At 37.1% G+C, this 18299-nt stretch overlaps 1 protein-coding gene across 1 annotated transcript; it reads right to left on the reverse strand.

The window, feature by feature from the left end:
* Window positions 1-377: 377 nt before the first annotated feature.
* Window positions 378-9877, reverse strand: DTD2 (D-aminoacyl-tRNA deacylase 2). The gene is made up of 3 exons (XM_033106865.1): window positions 9675-9877; window positions 6536-6605; window positions 378-2877 (listed from the first exon to the last, which is right to left on the reverse strand). Exons 1-3 carry the CDS (start codon window positions 9783-9785, stop codon window positions 2552-2554), a joined length of 507 nt encoding a protein of 168 aa, XP_032962756.1. The 5' UTR covers window positions 9786-9877; the 3' UTR covers window positions 378-2551.
* Between the last annotated feature and the right edge of the window lie 8422 nt (window positions 9878-18299).

Genomic DNA, 18299 nt, shown 5'->3' on the forward strand with positions numbered 1-18299 from the left:
ACTATAGTTTCTATGCTGCACATTAAATCCCTGTGACTTATTTTTATAACTGCCACCTAATTTAGTAAATAACTCAATTTCTTGGCTGCTTTTTCTTAAATGATCAACACTGGGGAGATGCTATGCCTTCATCAAGATTGACTGCAATTTTAACAACTCTCATTACAAGAAAAGTCAGGAAGATTGAAATTATTCCTCCCTATTGTGTGATCTTGGGAAAATTACCTAAGCATTGTTTGACTTCCCATAGCACTATCCTCAAAATATACTGTGAAGATAAAATGAGATATTTATTGAAGGTTCTTTGAGTACCTTGGACCAGAAGAGCTATAGAAAGGCAACATCTTTTTAATTCTTTATTTTATTTTAATGTGGCAACATATACATAATAAAATTTACCATTTTAACCAGTTTTAACAAGGTGTAGTTATTTCCATATCCACCATTTCTCCTGCCTTTTCCCTCTTGTGCTAGATAACTTCCCTGGAAATGAAACAAAGTTGGTGTCACCTTCTGCTTAATAACCCTTCATGTAGTTGAAACTGCTATTCTCCACAAATACCTCAAGCAAATTTTTTTTAAAGAATTGCCTGAACTATAAAATAGCAATCTAGGGCTATGAGTCAGCATTTCACCTACACACAAAATCAAAATGATTTAAAACAGGAAACACATAATCTTTTTGAAAGACATATATACGTCCTTGGAGAAGTTTTGAGAAAATTGGAGTTTGCAAGTATATGAACATTACATTTCAATAAGTGTATTGTGAATCAATAAAGCAAAAGTTGAGGACTGAAGAGCTCATTACCAAGCCAGTTATTGATTCTCTATTCCAAAATAGAACAGTACAGGAAGAATATAGAGAAAACAGGATTATTTTTGTGATAAAAATTTAAAGTATCTAAGGAACACAGAACTGAAGAAGTTATTAGACATAAAGAATTTTCAGCAGCTACTTAAGATATTTGTTTAATTTCTTCATCTTTTTGGTAATTAGAAATATCATTTGGTCTTTTTTCTTTAAAATATCTTTTAAAATCATATCAGAAGAGTTTGAAAAACTGAATATTACCTTTTATTGATTCCTTTATTCTTTCAATTTTCTTTATTCTATTTATGTATTAACTTATTGGGGTGATAATGGTTAGTAAAATTATACAGGTTTCAAGTGTACATTTCTATAATACATCATCTATATATTGCATTGTTCCAATTTCTTACATATTCTCCTCTTGCCTTTGAAAAGTCTACCTGATTAGCTGTCTACCTTATGTCGCTCTCTTAGTCAGCTCGGGCTGTCATAACAAAAAAATCATATACTGGGTGGCTTAAACAGAAATTTATTTTCTCACAGTCTGGAGGCTAGAAGTTTAAGATCAAGGTGCCAGCATGGTCAGTTTCTGGTGAGGGTTCTCTTCCTGGCTTGCAGATGCATCTCTTTTCACTGCATCCTATTCTCACTGCATCCTCACATGATGGGAGGAGAGCAAGCAAGCTCTCCAGTGTCTCTTCTTCAGAGAACACTAATCCCATCATGAGGGCTTCACTCTCAGAGCCTCATTACCCCCAATTACCTCCCACACGCCTCATCTCCAAATACCACCACACTGGGGAACTGCAACATATGAATGGGGGAGGGGACACAAACATTCACTAATAGAAAAAAATGGCACTAGCTCAAAATCATTAAGTAGAGAGCATGGAAATGAGCTTCTTTTCAAATAATTCCAATAGAAAGTTTCCCTTTTTCTTCCTTTTATAGCAATATCTAATTCAACAAGAAAGGAGCTTGCTAAAAATTTATGAACTAACACTAATATCATGAAGCAGTAACTTTTAAAAACCAAAGATAAAAAATGAAACGTACATTGTTTGGTACAAAAATGAGAAACAATATTAACCCATTGGTATGTTAAATAAAAACATCTTTTAATCCCCCATACCTTGTTCCTATCTCAACTAAAGACTCTTAACATATTCTAAAGCATATGGATATCCCTGGAAAGTAATATTATAATGCCCAATAACATTTATATGTTACATTTTCATAGACATTAAATAGAATAGTACATTGCATATTCTTTCATTCAAAATATAGAAGACAAATAGTAAAACAAAACTGACAAAATTATAATTGGTTTGTGCTGGATTTTACCTAATTTTAATACGAACAGTTATTTTTATTACATACTACATACATTTGAAGGTGTAAGAAATATATTTTTTTTGATTGTACAAAACTTATTGTAAAATATTTAAATACAGCTCCCTAAGAACATTTCCACAATGACCATAAAGTGAATAGAAAGCAATTTTCAAAATTTCGAGCCAAAGTGTAGGGGAAAGCAGAATGAGAGATGACTGAGATCTAGAGTTTACCTGCTTGGCAAAATCATCCAATTAGTAGGCTGCAGAGTTATGGATGGGACTCAGGATTTCCTTGTCTGAAAATGCTGCAGATTAGTGTGTTCAAGAAGGGGAAGAAAATCTAATTACAGATCAGATCATTTAATACCACAAAACAACTGCAGAAACTAACTTTTAATTTTCAAAACTCAATGAGGTGTGTGTACGGTCCATTGGTATCCAGCTTTAACACCTGCCGGTTCCCGTAAGTGCCATGTTCAACCACGACCCCAGCTTCGGCACACTTGTCATTAGCAGCTAATTGTTTTTCACACAGAGTCACAAATTGGGAATAAAGTTCTAACCCTTCTTCTTTGCCAGAGTTAGAGTGATACTGCATATTTCTTCCTTTTACTTTCCCCCCAAGAGTGGCTTGAGGGATGATAAGAATGTTGCCAGGTAGATCCAATATAGAGACGTGCTTGCCATTTTCTGTTTCACTTAATTTCACATTTAACAACGTATTAACTGGGTGGGGAAGAAAGAGAAAATATTTTGAAGTGAAAAACAAAGGAAAAAAATGAAGAAAACCAACAATTTTCTAGTCAGCAAATCTTATATTCAAAACCCAGTTTGTCAGCTCAGGCTTTTCACCCAAAGTCTCTGTTTAGATTTTAAACCGTTTACTAAGCTAAATTATCTAAACATGAAAAACAAGGCAAACTTCATGCAGAAAACAGCCATGATTTAAATGTGACTTGGCAGGTAAGATCTAACAATTAAGTTCATCCAGAAAGGCCTAAATTAACTTATATTGAAACCTCAAAATATTGTTGTCCCAGGGGCTACATGAGAAGACTTTGCCTTCTTGTTCCTTTTTATATTTCATGAGAAAATCTCATTAGAAAAAGACCATGATAAATCTTCCTCACACCAAATTCTGCTTTATAAGAAAGAGTATTAAATAAAAATCTTAGTGCATGTATTGTATTTTAAACTTAGTTGCCCAGAGTTCTAAGCTAAGACAAAGGTTCTGGGGTCATTCCCCTTATAAACCGGCTGATTTTACAATTTCACAACTTCAAAGGCACTATAAATACGGACTAATAACGTTACAAATCTAACCTAGGGGAGAAGAGTAAAGGTGAAAGCAAGAATTATCAGAAACTTATTGTTACAACTTAAAAAGTAAATTAAAAAGTTTAGAGTTACTAGCCTTATCTTCATATACATACAAGAAGATGTGGTATTATTTCTATGGCACTTATGAAATTATATTCTTATAGCTAATAAATATCAAAATAATCATAAATAGCTATGTTAACTAAAAATGTAAACTTAGAAAACCTTTACATCTCAACTTTAGCCATTTTCAAAACAATAAACAGAAGTAATGCCTAATATAAATAGCCTTAGGGTCTCTCTACCTCCATAAAGGGTATAAATAACTTCTGCTTGTAAACATAGTCCTGAGAGGGCAAATGGTAAAAGAAACTATATAAACCTCACACTACTGCCCAAAAATTTGGCTTGAAAAGGTATGCTTTCTGGTGGGGTAGTCAGGGGTAGTCAATGGTTTCAATTATTACAGGATCTGTAGTAAACATTAGTAAGGATTCAGAATGGTTGTTCCACTCTACAAATCACAGAATTAACCTGGTAAAAAACCTCCACTGTGAACACCCAAATGAATTCCTAAGCTATACATTAAACACTACCAATTTTCACTTAACTAATACCTCTAATATTCTCTATTACAAATAGGACTTTGCTCTAGCCAGCAGTCCTTATTGGTTGCTTCTAAGGAAACTAACTGTCTAGAGCACTTCACTCCAATGGAAGTCACTATGTAGCTATCCAGGCCTCACGCAAGTAACAGACCAAGGAGGCAATTTTGGAATAATAGGCCAGAGGTTAAGTACAATTTATACTTCCAAGCACACCTCCCTCTACTGGCTATAACTGAGAATTCACTTAATGCTGTTGGTATACAAATCTCAGTATGTAGAATTAAACATAATATAAATACAAATGTAAGTAGAGTTAAAATGAGATAATGAATTAATGGCATGCTAGAAACTCAAAGATCCTAAGACAGGTTATCAATCAAGTACCTCTAGTGATGTATACCGGAAGTTAAGCTTTGACAGGTCCCTGGATCTCAGTCCAATTATACTGAAGATGAATTGAGGAAGATTCTGCACATCTCTATGTTACCCATACTATTTCAGATTTTATGGATATAATTGGCTGTTATGTTCACAAGGGGACATGATTTGATTGGGAAGATCTGAATCCATGTAATAAATACAGGTAGGGTTTAAGAGAATCCCATCACACTGGCTTACTTTGCCTCCTGGAATAGAAGGAAGTCCAAACTAATGTTATCAGTAATAGATGGATTTATTTTGCTTGTAACTCACAACAGCAGAATGTGATTCTTAGAGTCACAATTAAAAAAAATTTTTTTTAAAAACCTTTTATTTATTTTAAGTGTGTTTTTCCAGGACCCATCAGCTCCAAATCGTTTCAATCTAGTTGTGGAGGGCACAGCTCATGGGGATTGAACCAGCAACCTTGGTGTTACGAGCATCAAGCTCTAAGCAACTGAGCTAACCGGACACCCCTAGAGTCATAGTTCTTTACTGAGAATCATGACACATCAAGCTTCGTGTTAGATTATCCACTAACAGAGTTAAGGCGGACCTCCTCAGTGTTTTCAATTTACCACCATCTTACGCATGTCTTCAATGTGAAGTCAGGAAGACATATGGAAGCACACAGGACTTAATTACTATAACGAAATGCAGCTTGGATGTGGGTGGTTCGTTTCATCTTATTATGATTAAGATCCATTTAAAAATATATGAAACAACTTTAGGAAGATAGTCTTAAGTCACAATGACAAAAATTCTCTTCCTGTTATTGAAGACTTCTATTTTTTTATGGTTAATAAAGAATTAACTCAGGAAAATGGACAGAATGTCCAGTACCCACGCATTAGGTCCTGGGAAATCATCCTCTATAATAGCAGCCCTCATTTCATGTTCTCTTTAAACCCTTCAAAGTTCCCTATTATCCTCCAAATTCAAATTTTAAACCATTAGTTACTGGCTTTCCATCCTCAGCTATTGTAGGCCCTTTCTTAAGTCTAGTTTTCACCCTCTGACAAGTTGTCAAACATGTTTGATGTCTCAGCATAAAATTCCCTCTAGGAGTCTTCTGTCCAAGCTGTTCCTCACTGGGCTATTCACTCGTGAGTTCCACTACTTGAAGCTCTTCTAGGTTAACTTCTGCATGCTTCAATTACCCATCTGTGTAATTTATATTTCACATTAATCGAACTAATAGATGCTGTCCTTTACTAATAAAGAGAATATAACCTGTCTCCAATCTTCGGGATGGCTCCATTATTTCAGGCATTTTTTTTTTTTTTTGGACATAACCATTATATCATATACTGTCTTGAGATAGTATATGATTTGATTTGGTATATCTGAACCTATGTAATTATCAGAAAGAATGTGCAGTCCTCTGGACTATCCTGGATACTGGAAAGCTGCAGGCAGGTAAAGTATTGTTCAGAGATGCCTGAACATTGACTCTGCTTTCTCTGCCCCTGGAAGAGGTGTAGATGTGATGACACTGAGCTTGGTTCAAGAATCAGTTGAACCTTATATTTATACACATTTCCTACAAAGAAATGCATAAATGGTTAATGTAAATTCTTCCATAATAATAATGCAAACCTGAGCTGCCCAGATTTGAAGGGACCCACATTTTGTACACACATAGCGTCACCTACATGTCCATTAGGGTCTCTGGGAGGTAAGAAAACTATATTAAGAAATACAGCATCTGTTTCTCCCTATGTGGCCACCCTGCTTCCAACAAGTTTCTGTATCCCTGGCTGAATATCAGTGTGTTGTATGTGTGTATATCCTCTTCTAAACCATTCTATAAGCCATCTAAAGTGCTGCAGATGTTTTAAAAGAATTCCACCATACTTTCCTACTTTAAACTTTGGAATAGGCAAATCGCTAAAACCCACAATAGTACACAGAGTTAAGTCATTTACAACATGCACACCAGTACAATTTAAGATTGTGCCTTTTGCACCTCCTGGAAATTCATCTATGTGTTGCTATACATTCTCACTCTTAAAAAAGAAACATCAAACACATACCCATTCTGGGAAGAAGGTCTTGATCAGCTCCCTTGAAAAAGCACACGTAGATCACTAATCCTCTCTGAACCTATGATAAATCACCACAGCAAGCTCAGATTAGACAGGAACTTCTATATAGAGTAAGTGAATAACATTTCACAGCTGTTATAGAGGTTGAATGCAAAAGAGGAGAATTAAATTTTTACAATATTGATTTACAGTACTGATTTACGTCATACGCAAAATCATTTTCAATTTCAATCACCTCACTTATCATTTCTTTCAAAAATTAAGTTTCAAATACAGCCAAAAGCAGTGAAGACCGTAAGTTTTACCTTCAAATATTTACTTCTAATACAAAAATATTGGGACTATCAACTAGCCTCCTTTCCCCTAGGTAAGGCTGACAGACTTAGAAACATTTAGTTTGCAGGACTCCATTTATTCCACACCAAATGAATTCATATTATATCTTATATGGCTGATGGATAAGCAACAGTGTGACTGGTGTATCCTTTGACATCATCACTCTTTATTCCTCCTTATCCATTTACTTGCAGATCATGAAAATAAGGGCCTGATTCTACTTCAATAAACTCCAAGAAACTGTCCAATTATTTCTTGTTATTGTTAATGCTTTAAATAAACATAGTGATTAGGCTTTGGAAATTACATTTATGATGCTAAGTTCTACATCATGGGATTGTCACCAGGACTATAAGCTTATTTATTGTATATAATGACTTGGATATTTCTTTATTAGTTCTTATAAGATAGAGACTATATGGAAAAGAGACAATTGATAAATGAGTATGATTTACTGCTGAGTGAGTCATTAAATTTTTTATTTTGCAGATTCACTCTGTTGAGTCCAAGAGCTATTATGAAGATTAAATGAGTTAATATTTGTAAGGTGCTTAAAACAGTGCCTGGTTCAAAGTAAGAATTATATAATAGTTTATTAAATGGGTAAGTAAAAATAAACTTAAGGGCTAGAGCAAATTCATTTTACACTTTCACTCCCAAAGCACTTTACAGACTGTTTTGTACATAATAGGAACTCAATTTATCTGTTGGGTGCATTTAACTTCAATTGTATCTTACAGAATCGATGTGTTACCTAAATTGTCTTCTACGTAAATGTAACTGCAGCTCTGCACTCACACCTGATTTACCTAGAAAATAAGTAGTTTTTAAAAAGTGCAATTGTGCTTTTGGAACAAGCAAAGGCCTCCAATGCATACTCATAATAAGGGGCTGGCAGGTTGAAAGACAGCTATCTTTACCATTCTCACAGGTCTCTCCTGGGATTATTTCAGCACAAGCCAAGATCCCAAGCATATTCAGATTTGGACACTTGCAATGTCATAATTAAGTAGCTATTTGCAGAAATAGACACCTGTTCTTTACACTCATCACACTATCTCATCAAGGTATTTTCTTCTAGTTTATTCCAATAATAGATCTTAAGTTGTGACCTACACATTCCCCTCTTCAAGTCAGAATCACTTCTGTTGTAGCTTCTTTTGCTACAAAACACTTCAAACATGTAGGAAAGTACAGATAATTCTCACAATAACTTTAAAAAGTTCAAGAAGAAAAACATTAGCCTGTGACAGCAAAGCTCTAAATGAATGAAACTAAGAAAATACAAAGTAACCTTCAAATCTTTTGACAATTAAAACAATGTTTTCAAAAAATTAGAAATTTTAATAATAGGGAAGAGAATGCTTGAGAAACAGAAAGAATTTACTTTTTAATTATCTCTTTATACTAATTTAACCTTCTGTGGGAGTGGGAGGGAAAGCTTTGAAATACCTTTTAAAGTTTATAAAAACAGAATGATAGTTTGGAAGTCTGCAATACAATATCTGTGATTTTGCATAAGGAGATGTGACATGAAGAATATAAGAAGATAAAGAAGCGTGGGAAGAAACCTAAATGATTAATAGTTTGAGATTTATAGTCCCACGAGGCAACTATAAAAATAGGAAATTTTCTGGATAAGATTGCAAATATAAAAAGAATAAAATTTCAAAATATGTAGAGAAATCAAGACCTCAAAAAAAGGCTTTAACAAAAATAAAGAAATATGGATTTTTGAGAAAGAAATAGGAAGGGGGAAATATAGGAACGTTTATGGTTATAAATATTTCTAAGTTAGCAGAGGATACCACATTCTGATTTAAGGAGAATCATCCACATATCCTAGTTTATGGGTAGCACGTAAAATACTATGATTGTGTTAAGGAATGCTAGACTTGGGACCAAACAGAGTAGGTAAGATGAGTGAATGAGGTGCTTCTACATTAAAAGTTCCTGAGTACCTCCAAAAGTCTTATGAACTAGCTTTTTTCTTCATCTTAGTCCAAAAATAAGTCAGGAGCCTCACAGAGCATTTTGTTTTTGCATTGATTGGGGGCAGGCTGTCTTAAAAAGGCAAATATGCAAGAAGGAAATCATATTGGTGTAAATGTTTTAAATTCTTTGGAGGAAATGTGTTTGATAACAAGACGTTATTATAAAAGCATTGGCCTGTATTTCCATTTGGAGATAAGTCAAATTTTTAAAGTTCCTTGAGAAAATGAATTGTTTCGTGGAAAATCTCATTTCTATATTAAGACCTAGCTGCAGTCAATGTAACTGGGAAATCGAGGGAGCTGGAGCTCAAGTCAAACCAAATCTTGAATGTTTACAACAATCAAAACAGATCTTAAATGTTTGCAACAAATCTAATCTACAGGCTCGAACTATTCCAGCACGGCAATGCGAAGGGCGTGGCAATGCCTTTGCTCTGGAAGCAAGAGGTCTTGGCGCAATCAGGTCTAAAGTACACCGAGCGCAGACAGGCAGCTGGTGAGAGGATGTTCAAATTCCCGCGGTCCTAAACATGGGGCATGCTCTTCCTCTGGAGGAGTAAGTTCGAGGAAGGAGCTGGGCACCGCGCTGCAGGAGGAGCGCAGGAGAAGCCCGGCAGGCTACTGCGGACAGCGTTGGGCGGGTTGGCCGGAAGTCCCGCGCCGCCCACAGCACGTGCTAGGTGCCACGTGGCCGGCTCGCAGGAGGACTCGGGGGCGGGGGGACAAGTCAGCGAGATAAGGCAGAACGAACGCCCCTGCACGCCGGAGGATAACGGGAGCTGCGGGGCCGACGTTACCTCCACCCACTGGGCCGTGGCGTCGCCCTCGGCGGGGCGTACTTGCAGCCGGGCGCGCAGGCATTGCTGCAGGATCGCCCGGGCCTGAGGTGTCCGGCCGCTCTCAGCCATGGCTCCAGTCTGCGCGTCGATCCGACGGGTTCAGGCTGTGCGCAGGAAAGATGGAGCGTGGCTCGGCGGAGGGACGTCCGGATAGCCCGTGGCCCCGCCCCCGTGTGGGCGGAGCTTCTGCCTGGCTTTCGGGTGACCCGGCTGTAGTCTTCAACGTGCTAACCACTACACAGGACCTACCCAACTGTGTAGAAGGTGATCAGTGTTTGTTTTTAAACGAATTAAAAGACTTGTTGGATCTCTTGCCTACACACCTTTTAAAGAAACATTTTTCAGCTCAGAATCTTAAGTTTCCAGGCGTTGCCAATTTTTAAATTTGCTTAAGTCCATATTACGCCCATTATGAAGATAGGTAAATAGAATGAATCAATTGAATAACAAAATATAAGAAGGAACTAAAAGCTATAAATCTTTCAAACATTTCCTTACCCCAGACAATAAAACAACGCTGCCTCTTCTATCAGGAATGCAATAAATCATTCTGATCCTGCAGTTGTGGAAAGGTTATTGGTATGCTATGTGAATACACATTTAGAGATCAATCGTTTAGCAAACATCCTCGCTAAAAATATTCTTATCCAAGAAAGTGTGTGATTGTTAATAAACTTTTTAACTTGCAACTAATACAAAAATAAAATGACATATTCTGATGCACATAATGATATTAAATTCTGTGATGTGTTTCCTGTAAATACGTATTAGAATGTAAATAAAATTCAACAAGGGTTTGATTTTCTTTCCCACATAAAGTATTCCTCAAACATGCATCAGATTAGCATTATTCTTCTGTGGGTTTGGAGGATTTCGATGAGGAATAATAGTGTTACCCTGATTGCATTACCCAGGTCATTGATTTGGGCTCAGTTGGCACAATATGCCTATACATTCGGGTCTGTCACTTTAGAAGATGACATCACTGACTGTGTTGCTATCCATACAAAGTAGTGTAACGGAAGAAAATAATCCATGTGTAATCAATGGTCCTTTCTACACAAAATTAAGCCGCCTGTTTGCTGGTTATCTTGCAGCTGCCTTACACTTTTTGCAAAAACAAAAAGCGAAATCTCACATTATCTCTGATTGCTGCATTGCAGGGGTTCCTACATTTGTTGACATTTGTCTGTAAAGCGCAGACAAGTTGCACTGTCTGCACCTTTATGTCATTGTAACTATTGAGTCTCTTTTCTCTTTCACTCCCAGGCTCAACTTTTACGGGGCTGGAAGGAACTTGGACATAGAGGTCCTGAGCCTTGACCCAGAATAAGAGGACTTTGATGTCCATTTGTATACGGGAGAAGGAGATAGGAAGGGCTCTTGAAAATAGGGTAGATGGTTCCCAGAGATCTTTCCACAGTGAAGGGATTTTAGCAAATTGGGAAATCCTTCCTGTGAATAGATGGATTCTGGCTGGTAGTGGTCAACGTCTCAAAGATCACCAATTACTTTAAATTTCCTGTTGGGTAAGGATCACCTGGACATTACTGTAAGTAGTACAGTAATAGGTTGTGGCTCACTATTCTTTCCTTCTACCTGCAGAGGGCAGTAGAAAGTAGGCACCAAAGAGAAAGTAGTATTATCTTCCTGTATTTTATTAATGCTTATTTTTTGAACATTTAGTCTCATTCCACAAAGAATTTAAGAAGTTAAGACATATACGCAATAAAATACCAAAATGTATAAGAATACAGCATTAGGAATAAAGAAAATAGAACTATGTTAGTAAGTTGCAATGGGGAAAATCAAAAACAAATAAGACTGGTTCTTTGTTTTTTTCTTTTCATTTTTTAAAAGTAGTTTCAGGTGCACAAAACAATGTAATGGTTAGACTTTTATCATTTATATCCTTCATACAGTGACAACCCCCCTCCCCCAGCCGCTACCCCTCTGACACAGCCATTACATTTCCACTGTCTCTATTCCTAATGCTGTACTCCGCTTCTTGTAACTATATATAAATATATATATATATATATATATACACACACACACATATATACACATGTATATATAAAATTATAGTTGACATTCATTATTGTTCAACTTCAGCTTCAGGTGTACAGTGCAGTGATCAGGCATCTACATCATCCCTGCGGTGGTCTCCCTAATGAGAAAAGTGTCCATTAGACACTACAAAATCTTTACATTATTGATTACATTCCCCAAATTGACTTTCGTTTCCCTGTGGCAATCTTGTGGTTACTGACTGTGCTTTCTAATCCTCTCACCTTCCCCTTTATCCGCCGCCCACCCCCACCACATCTAGCAACCCTCAGTTTTTCCTCTGTCTCTGAGACTGTTTCTGATTAGTTCATTCTTTTATTCTTTTCTTTAGATTCCACATATAAGTGAGATCATATGGTATTTGTCTTTCTCTGTCTGACTTATTTCACTTAACATAATGTTCTCTAGGTCCATCCATGTTGTTGCAAATGGTAGGATTGCCTTCTTTATGGCTGCGTAATACTCCATTGTATAAATGTACCACAGTTTCTTAATCCAGTCGTCTACTGATGGGCATTTCGGTCGTTTCCATGTCTTGGCTGTTGTGTATAGTACTGCAATAAACATAGGAGTGCATAAATTTTTTTGAATTAGAGTTTTGAATTTCTCCAGATAGATACCTAGGAGTGGAATTGCTGGATCATAAGGTAGTTCCATTTTCAGATTTTTGAGATACCGCCATACTGTTTTCCATAGTGGCTGCACCAATCACAGTCCCACCAACTGTGCACAAGGGTTCCCTTTTCTCCACATCCTCGCTAGCACTTGTTTGTTGATTTATTGATGATAGTCATTTTGACTGGGGTGAGGTGGTATCTCATTGTGGTTTTTATTTGCATTTCTCTAATGATTAGCAAGGTTGAGCATTTTTTCATATGTCTGTTTGCCATCTATATGTCCTTTTTAGAAAAATGTCTCTTCATGTCCTCTGCCCATTTTTTAATTGGGTTGTTTGTTTTTTTGGAGTTGAGTTGAGTGAGTTTTTTTTAATTTATAAATTTGAGATATTAATCCCTTATCAGATATATCATTGGCAAGTATCTTCTCCCATTCAGTAGGATCCCTTTTTGTTTTATTGATGGTTTTCTTTGCTGTGAAAAACTTTTTAGTTTGATGTAATCTCACATGTTTATTTTTTCTCTTACTTCCCTTGCCCAAGGAGATATATTAATAAAAATCTCACTCCGGGTAATGTCTGTAAAGTTTCTTCCTATATTTTCTTCCAGGAATGTTATGGTTTCAGATCTTACATTTAAGTCTTTAATCCATTTTGAATTTATTCTTGTATTTGGTGTAAGGAGGTAGTCCGCTTCATTTTTTGCATTGCCTGTCCAGGTTTCCAGCACCATTTATTGAATAGACTGTCTTTACCCCACCGTAAATTCTTGCTTCCATTGTCATAGATTAAATGACCATATAGGCATGGATTTATTTCTGGGCTCTCTGTTCTGTTCCATTGATCTATGTAAGACTGGTTCTTAACTGGAATGCTGAGGTGATACAGTATGTAGCAAAGTTTTCACAGATATACGACTTCAATTTTTGTTATAAGACATTATGTCCATCACACATAATGTTGAGATGAAACATGTACAGTTTCCTTCAAAGTAGAAGTCAAAGGCAAAGCAAAGCATTAACGAAGGAAGAAGTGGTTCACCGGAAGGTAAGAGGAAGATGGTGGTTCACCGGAACATCAGAGAGCTTTGCCTCTTCCAGTTGCACTTTTATTATTAACATATCCCTATGTAAAGTCTCGTGTAAGAGGCTTGTTTTAGAGCTAAAGCACTCACAAGAAATCACTGTGTGGTCAGGAATAGTTCTCAAACAGGTCTACAGTGCTGAAAGGGATTTATATGGATAGTGGGTTAATTATGAATGCTTTCTAGTCCCTCTGAGATGATACAATAATTTATTTAAAGTTGTTTTAACTTGTTTAATTAATTCAAGTTGGCTGTCCCAAATTTTAACATTCAAAAGAATTTCACAAACAGAACATTTGAGAACTACTTCTAAAAGATCCTTTATAGTTGATGCTCAGCTTCCTGATTATAAAGAGGAAAGGAAAGAGAAAGGAATTATAATGTTTCATAGTTCTTGGAATAAGCAGAGCTTTTCCTAAGATTTAGCTCTAAAACAAGTCTCTTATATGAGACTTTACATAGGGGTATGTTAATTAATAGAAATGCAACTGGAAGAGGTAGATGTTATTTTCATCTTGGGGGAAGACTAGAAGAAATCTAGCCCCCTCCACTTCAAAGCTCAGAGATTTGTTTTTTTCAGTGCTCAGGGAGGTGATCAGGTTCTGAGAACTTGGTTCACACTAACTAAAATGCACATGAATTGAGATAGAACCAGAATAGTGATTTATTCATTTATAATAAGAAATATTGCTGTGACATGGAGTGGAAATTCTCACAAGAGATGTGATCAGCAAATGTTCCCCTGTGGTCAAGCATGGGATACTAGATCATATTCAGAAATCTCTTTACTAATTTATTATGAGAGAATCACTCTTCTACCAGGGCATCTAACTGAGGTGTGAAAGACCCACGTGAATGAATTCTTGCTTCAAGACAATTTCCACATGCATTAAGACTGAAGAAACAAACAGATTTAAATAAGAGCCTGAAATAAAAAGTCTAAGGGCAAATGCTCCAAACCACAACCATATATTTTGTCATGGAGCCTCTTCTTACAGAGATAGAAACTGAGGACATGAGTGTTAATCCAGTTGAAGCCCTTCCATATGGAAGTATGAGGCCTGGGAAAATGACATTTCTCTCCTCCTAAGAGCTGAGTCTACTTTTAACATGAATAGTTTGTACAACCAGGTAGAGGATGGAATTTAGTTTGGAACTCGATATTGATTGTTCTTTTGTTCAATTTGCTTCCCCCTCCCCCCAATTCTTACTTTATTACTGTACTATTTGCTGGTATGTTGCCTAGGCAACATAATATAACAAGTGCTTTTAGCTTTAAGGCAATGATGTAAATCTTTGGCAGTCTGTAGGGTTTCTTCAGCGTAGGCTGTTAAGTTATCTTGAGCTTTGAGTTATTTTTCAGTTCATAGAGTTGTGATAGCTTAACAAAACATTGTGTTACCTTGTGAATATTTGTCTACTTCTTTTGGCTGTTTTGTCAGGTCAGGCCATCCTGTTGTAAGGGCTTTTTTTAAAAAAATTTTTATTGGGGAATATTGGGGAACAGTATGTTTCTCCAGGGCCCATCAGCTCCAAGTAGTTGTCCTCCAATTTAGTTGTGGAGGGCGCAGCTCAGCTCCAAGTCCAGTTGCTGTTTTCCATCTTTAGTTGCAGGGGGCACAGCCCACCATGCCATGCAGGAATTGAACGGGCAACCTTGTTGTTGCGACCTCGGGCTCTAAACAACTGAGCCATCTGGCTGCTCCTCCAGAAGCTCAGCAGCAGCTCGTTGTCTTCAATCTAGTTGTGGAGGGTGCAGCTCACTGGCCCATGTGGGAATCGAACTGGCAACCCTGTTGTTCAGAGCTCACACTCTAACCAACTAAACTATCTGGCCGCCCCTGTACGGGCTTTTTATAATTTTGACACCTACATTCTTTGTAAGAAAAGTTGTGAAATATTTTGAAATGGGCAAAAGATATTTTTAGATATCCCTTTAATGGAATACTGGAGTCTCTGGAGATTACCCAGCCCTATAGGTCTATATAGGCTGTCTTTGACTAGGCTGTCTCACAACTCTGTAGAGATAGAAGTTAACTTTTTGAATACTGATAGTAAGCAAATTTTTCCTGTTCATAAAAATGTAAAATTTGATTATTACTCTGGGGATATTGACCAGGTTTGCCAGTTTTACATTCATTTGTAAATTCATTTCAGCATTCTTACTTGACTTGAGTTCTCTTTTTCCCTCTTTTTAAATAAACTTTAAATTTTAGAGTAGGTTTAGATTGACAGAAAATTTGCAAAGGTAGTACAGAGAGTTCCCATAGTCCCCGTACCCAATGTCCCCTACTATTAACATCTCAAATTACTGTGGTATGTCCATCGCAACTAAGGAACCAACATTGGTACATTCATCAAACTCCAAACTTTATTCAGATTCCATTAGTTTTTTTCTCTAAATTCTTTTTCTGGATCCCATCCAGGATACTACATTACATTTAGTTCATCATGTTCCCTTAGACTGTGACAGTTTCTCAGAATTTCTTTGTTTTTAATAACCTTGGCAGTTTTGAGGAGTACTGGTCAGGTACTCTTTTATTGGAATTTGATGTTTTTCTCATGATTACTCTGAAGGGAGAAAGAGACTATGGAATCCAGAGGTAGACCCTTAAGAGAAGGCATTGACCTTCTGCCAGGAGCACCGCCAGCTCCAGGTGATCCTTTACGTAGGCCGCTAGGGAAATAAATACCTGACCCCATTCTCTGTCTTCCTTCCATTTACTGCCAATGCTCCCCATTGGCAAAATCCAACCAAATGCCAGGAAACATTGGGCCTTGATGTTCCGGCCTCCACCAGGGCAGAAAGCAGGGTGAAGAATGCTTGATTGTGGATCTGGAAGGCAAGCAGGAGATATCTGGCACACTGACTGAAGAGGTCTTAAAGATCACAGTGGGAACATTTTTGTGTTCTTTTTGTTGGAAAATTACAGCTGGGGAGACAAAGAAAGAAATAGCTGCAGTTAACATTTCTAATGGAAATTCCTAATTTCTCCAAGCATTTAGATAGATGAAGTTTGCCTTAGTGAGTTATCAGTGTAAGATGAATCAAGATCCTTGAGCTCTACCCCCTTTTTTTCCGAATAACTGGTGATATGGCAAGACATCAGAGAAGAATGGTTGCTGGGATCCTAGCTGTGGTGAAAATGCCCCCTACACAGTTCAACTTGCATGGCCAGAAGGGATGGAGCCATTGACTTCCAGAGATCTTACAGACTTGAATAAGAAGCCTGTTAGAGGAGGCCACTAAGGACCTAAGTCTTTAGAGCTCCCCAGGAATCTCTTGGACTGTGGGGGAAAGGACTTGGAATCAGATTTGATTAGATACAGAAAAAATAATGATCCATTTTTATCGTCTTTGAGTGTTTTACCTAAGTTCATACTGACTCCAGCAGGAAGTAAATAAACAATAGAGATTTCAATAATGAATTGTTCATATCCACCTAACTCTTCAATTCATTTTGCTTGAGATGGAAAAGGAAAAGCAGTATTATCAGATGGCAGCCCCCTGACTGTTTGCTCCTTTTGGCAAGTGAAGCCAAAGAAATACAGATCTTCAGCATGCTTGAGGGAGGACATTGTAAAGATCTTGCAAAAAGAGACATTCCAACTCCAGAATTAATTAATAATGGCATCCATGTATTTAGCTAATTGTTTATAAATGTTTATTTACCATGCCAGACACTAAGCTAGGTGATGGAAATATATGAGGAATAAGATGCTGTTCTTATCCTCCAGGAGCTCAGAGTTTAGTGAAGAGACAAGGGAAATAATGGGAAGAATTAGAAAAACTATTTCTGTTCCCACCATTGTGATATTTCCCTTCCCATAGGGGAAGGACAGGACTTGGAAGGGGAGCCATCTCCTGGAAAGCCTGAACTAAACTAAAGAGGTGACTGGCCTTAACTGGAGGGGAGATAAGATCTGTGGCCCAAACAATTTGGCATAAACTGGATTTTCAGGGCCATAGCACATCAAGGCAAATGTTTTCTTAGTCATCAACTGACTCTCCAGAATACCTTTCTGTTTTTCTCTTTTATAGCATTTCCTTATACATTAAGTCCTCACTTAACATTGTTGATAGGTTCTGCCACTTTAAACAAAACGATGGATAACGAAACCAACTTTATCGTAGGCTAATTGATATAGGAGTTAAGTTCCATGGCTTCCATCAATGTTTTAATGAAATGATGTTGAATGAAATGATATTGTTTGAGGACCTGCTACACATATTATGCTGCCTTCAGAGTCTCCAAAGTTCAACTGAGCATTGACCTCCAATTTATAAGGTTTCCTTCCTCTGGGCCACAATCAAAAGTCTAATATTCTAAGTACTGTGTTTAGCTGCACTCTGCTGGGTGTGAAGCTGATTAAAGTAATTTCATTAACTTGTGAATGAAACTTAACTGTCTTAAAAGGCATATTTGCATTTTAATAACGTCCCTTAACACAAATTAATCTCTAATTGGTAGAATGTGTGAGTTACTTTTTGTGGGAAGAAGGAGGGGGAATTACTCCCTAATGCTCTAAGTTTAAAATAGTTGCTACTCTCAGAACCTCTGGATTCTCACCTCCCAGTCACTTCTCGCACAATGCAATTTTCTCTTGAAATGCATTTCTCTCACAATGCTTCTCTTCCTGAAGCTAATCACTCCAAACAGCTTTTTAGGTTAAATTCAATGGACATCGTCATTTTTTGAACAGTTTTTATATTTGGGGAGATTCCCACAGTGTGGGAATCCTTTTTCTCTCCCACGTGGAAATCAGAACTCAGCTCCCCAGCCTCCTTTGCAGCTAGGGTGCAGGTACGCCT

Source organism: Rhinolophus ferrumequinum, chromosome 6 (assembly GCF_004115265.2).
Source record: "Rhinolophus ferrumequinum isolate MPI-CBG mRhiFer1 chromosome 6, mRhiFer1_v1.p, whole genome shotgun sequence".
In the NCBI taxonomy this organism is placed as follows: domain Eukaryota; kingdom Metazoa; phylum Chordata; class Mammalia; order Chiroptera; family Rhinolophidae; genus Rhinolophus; species Rhinolophus ferrumequinum.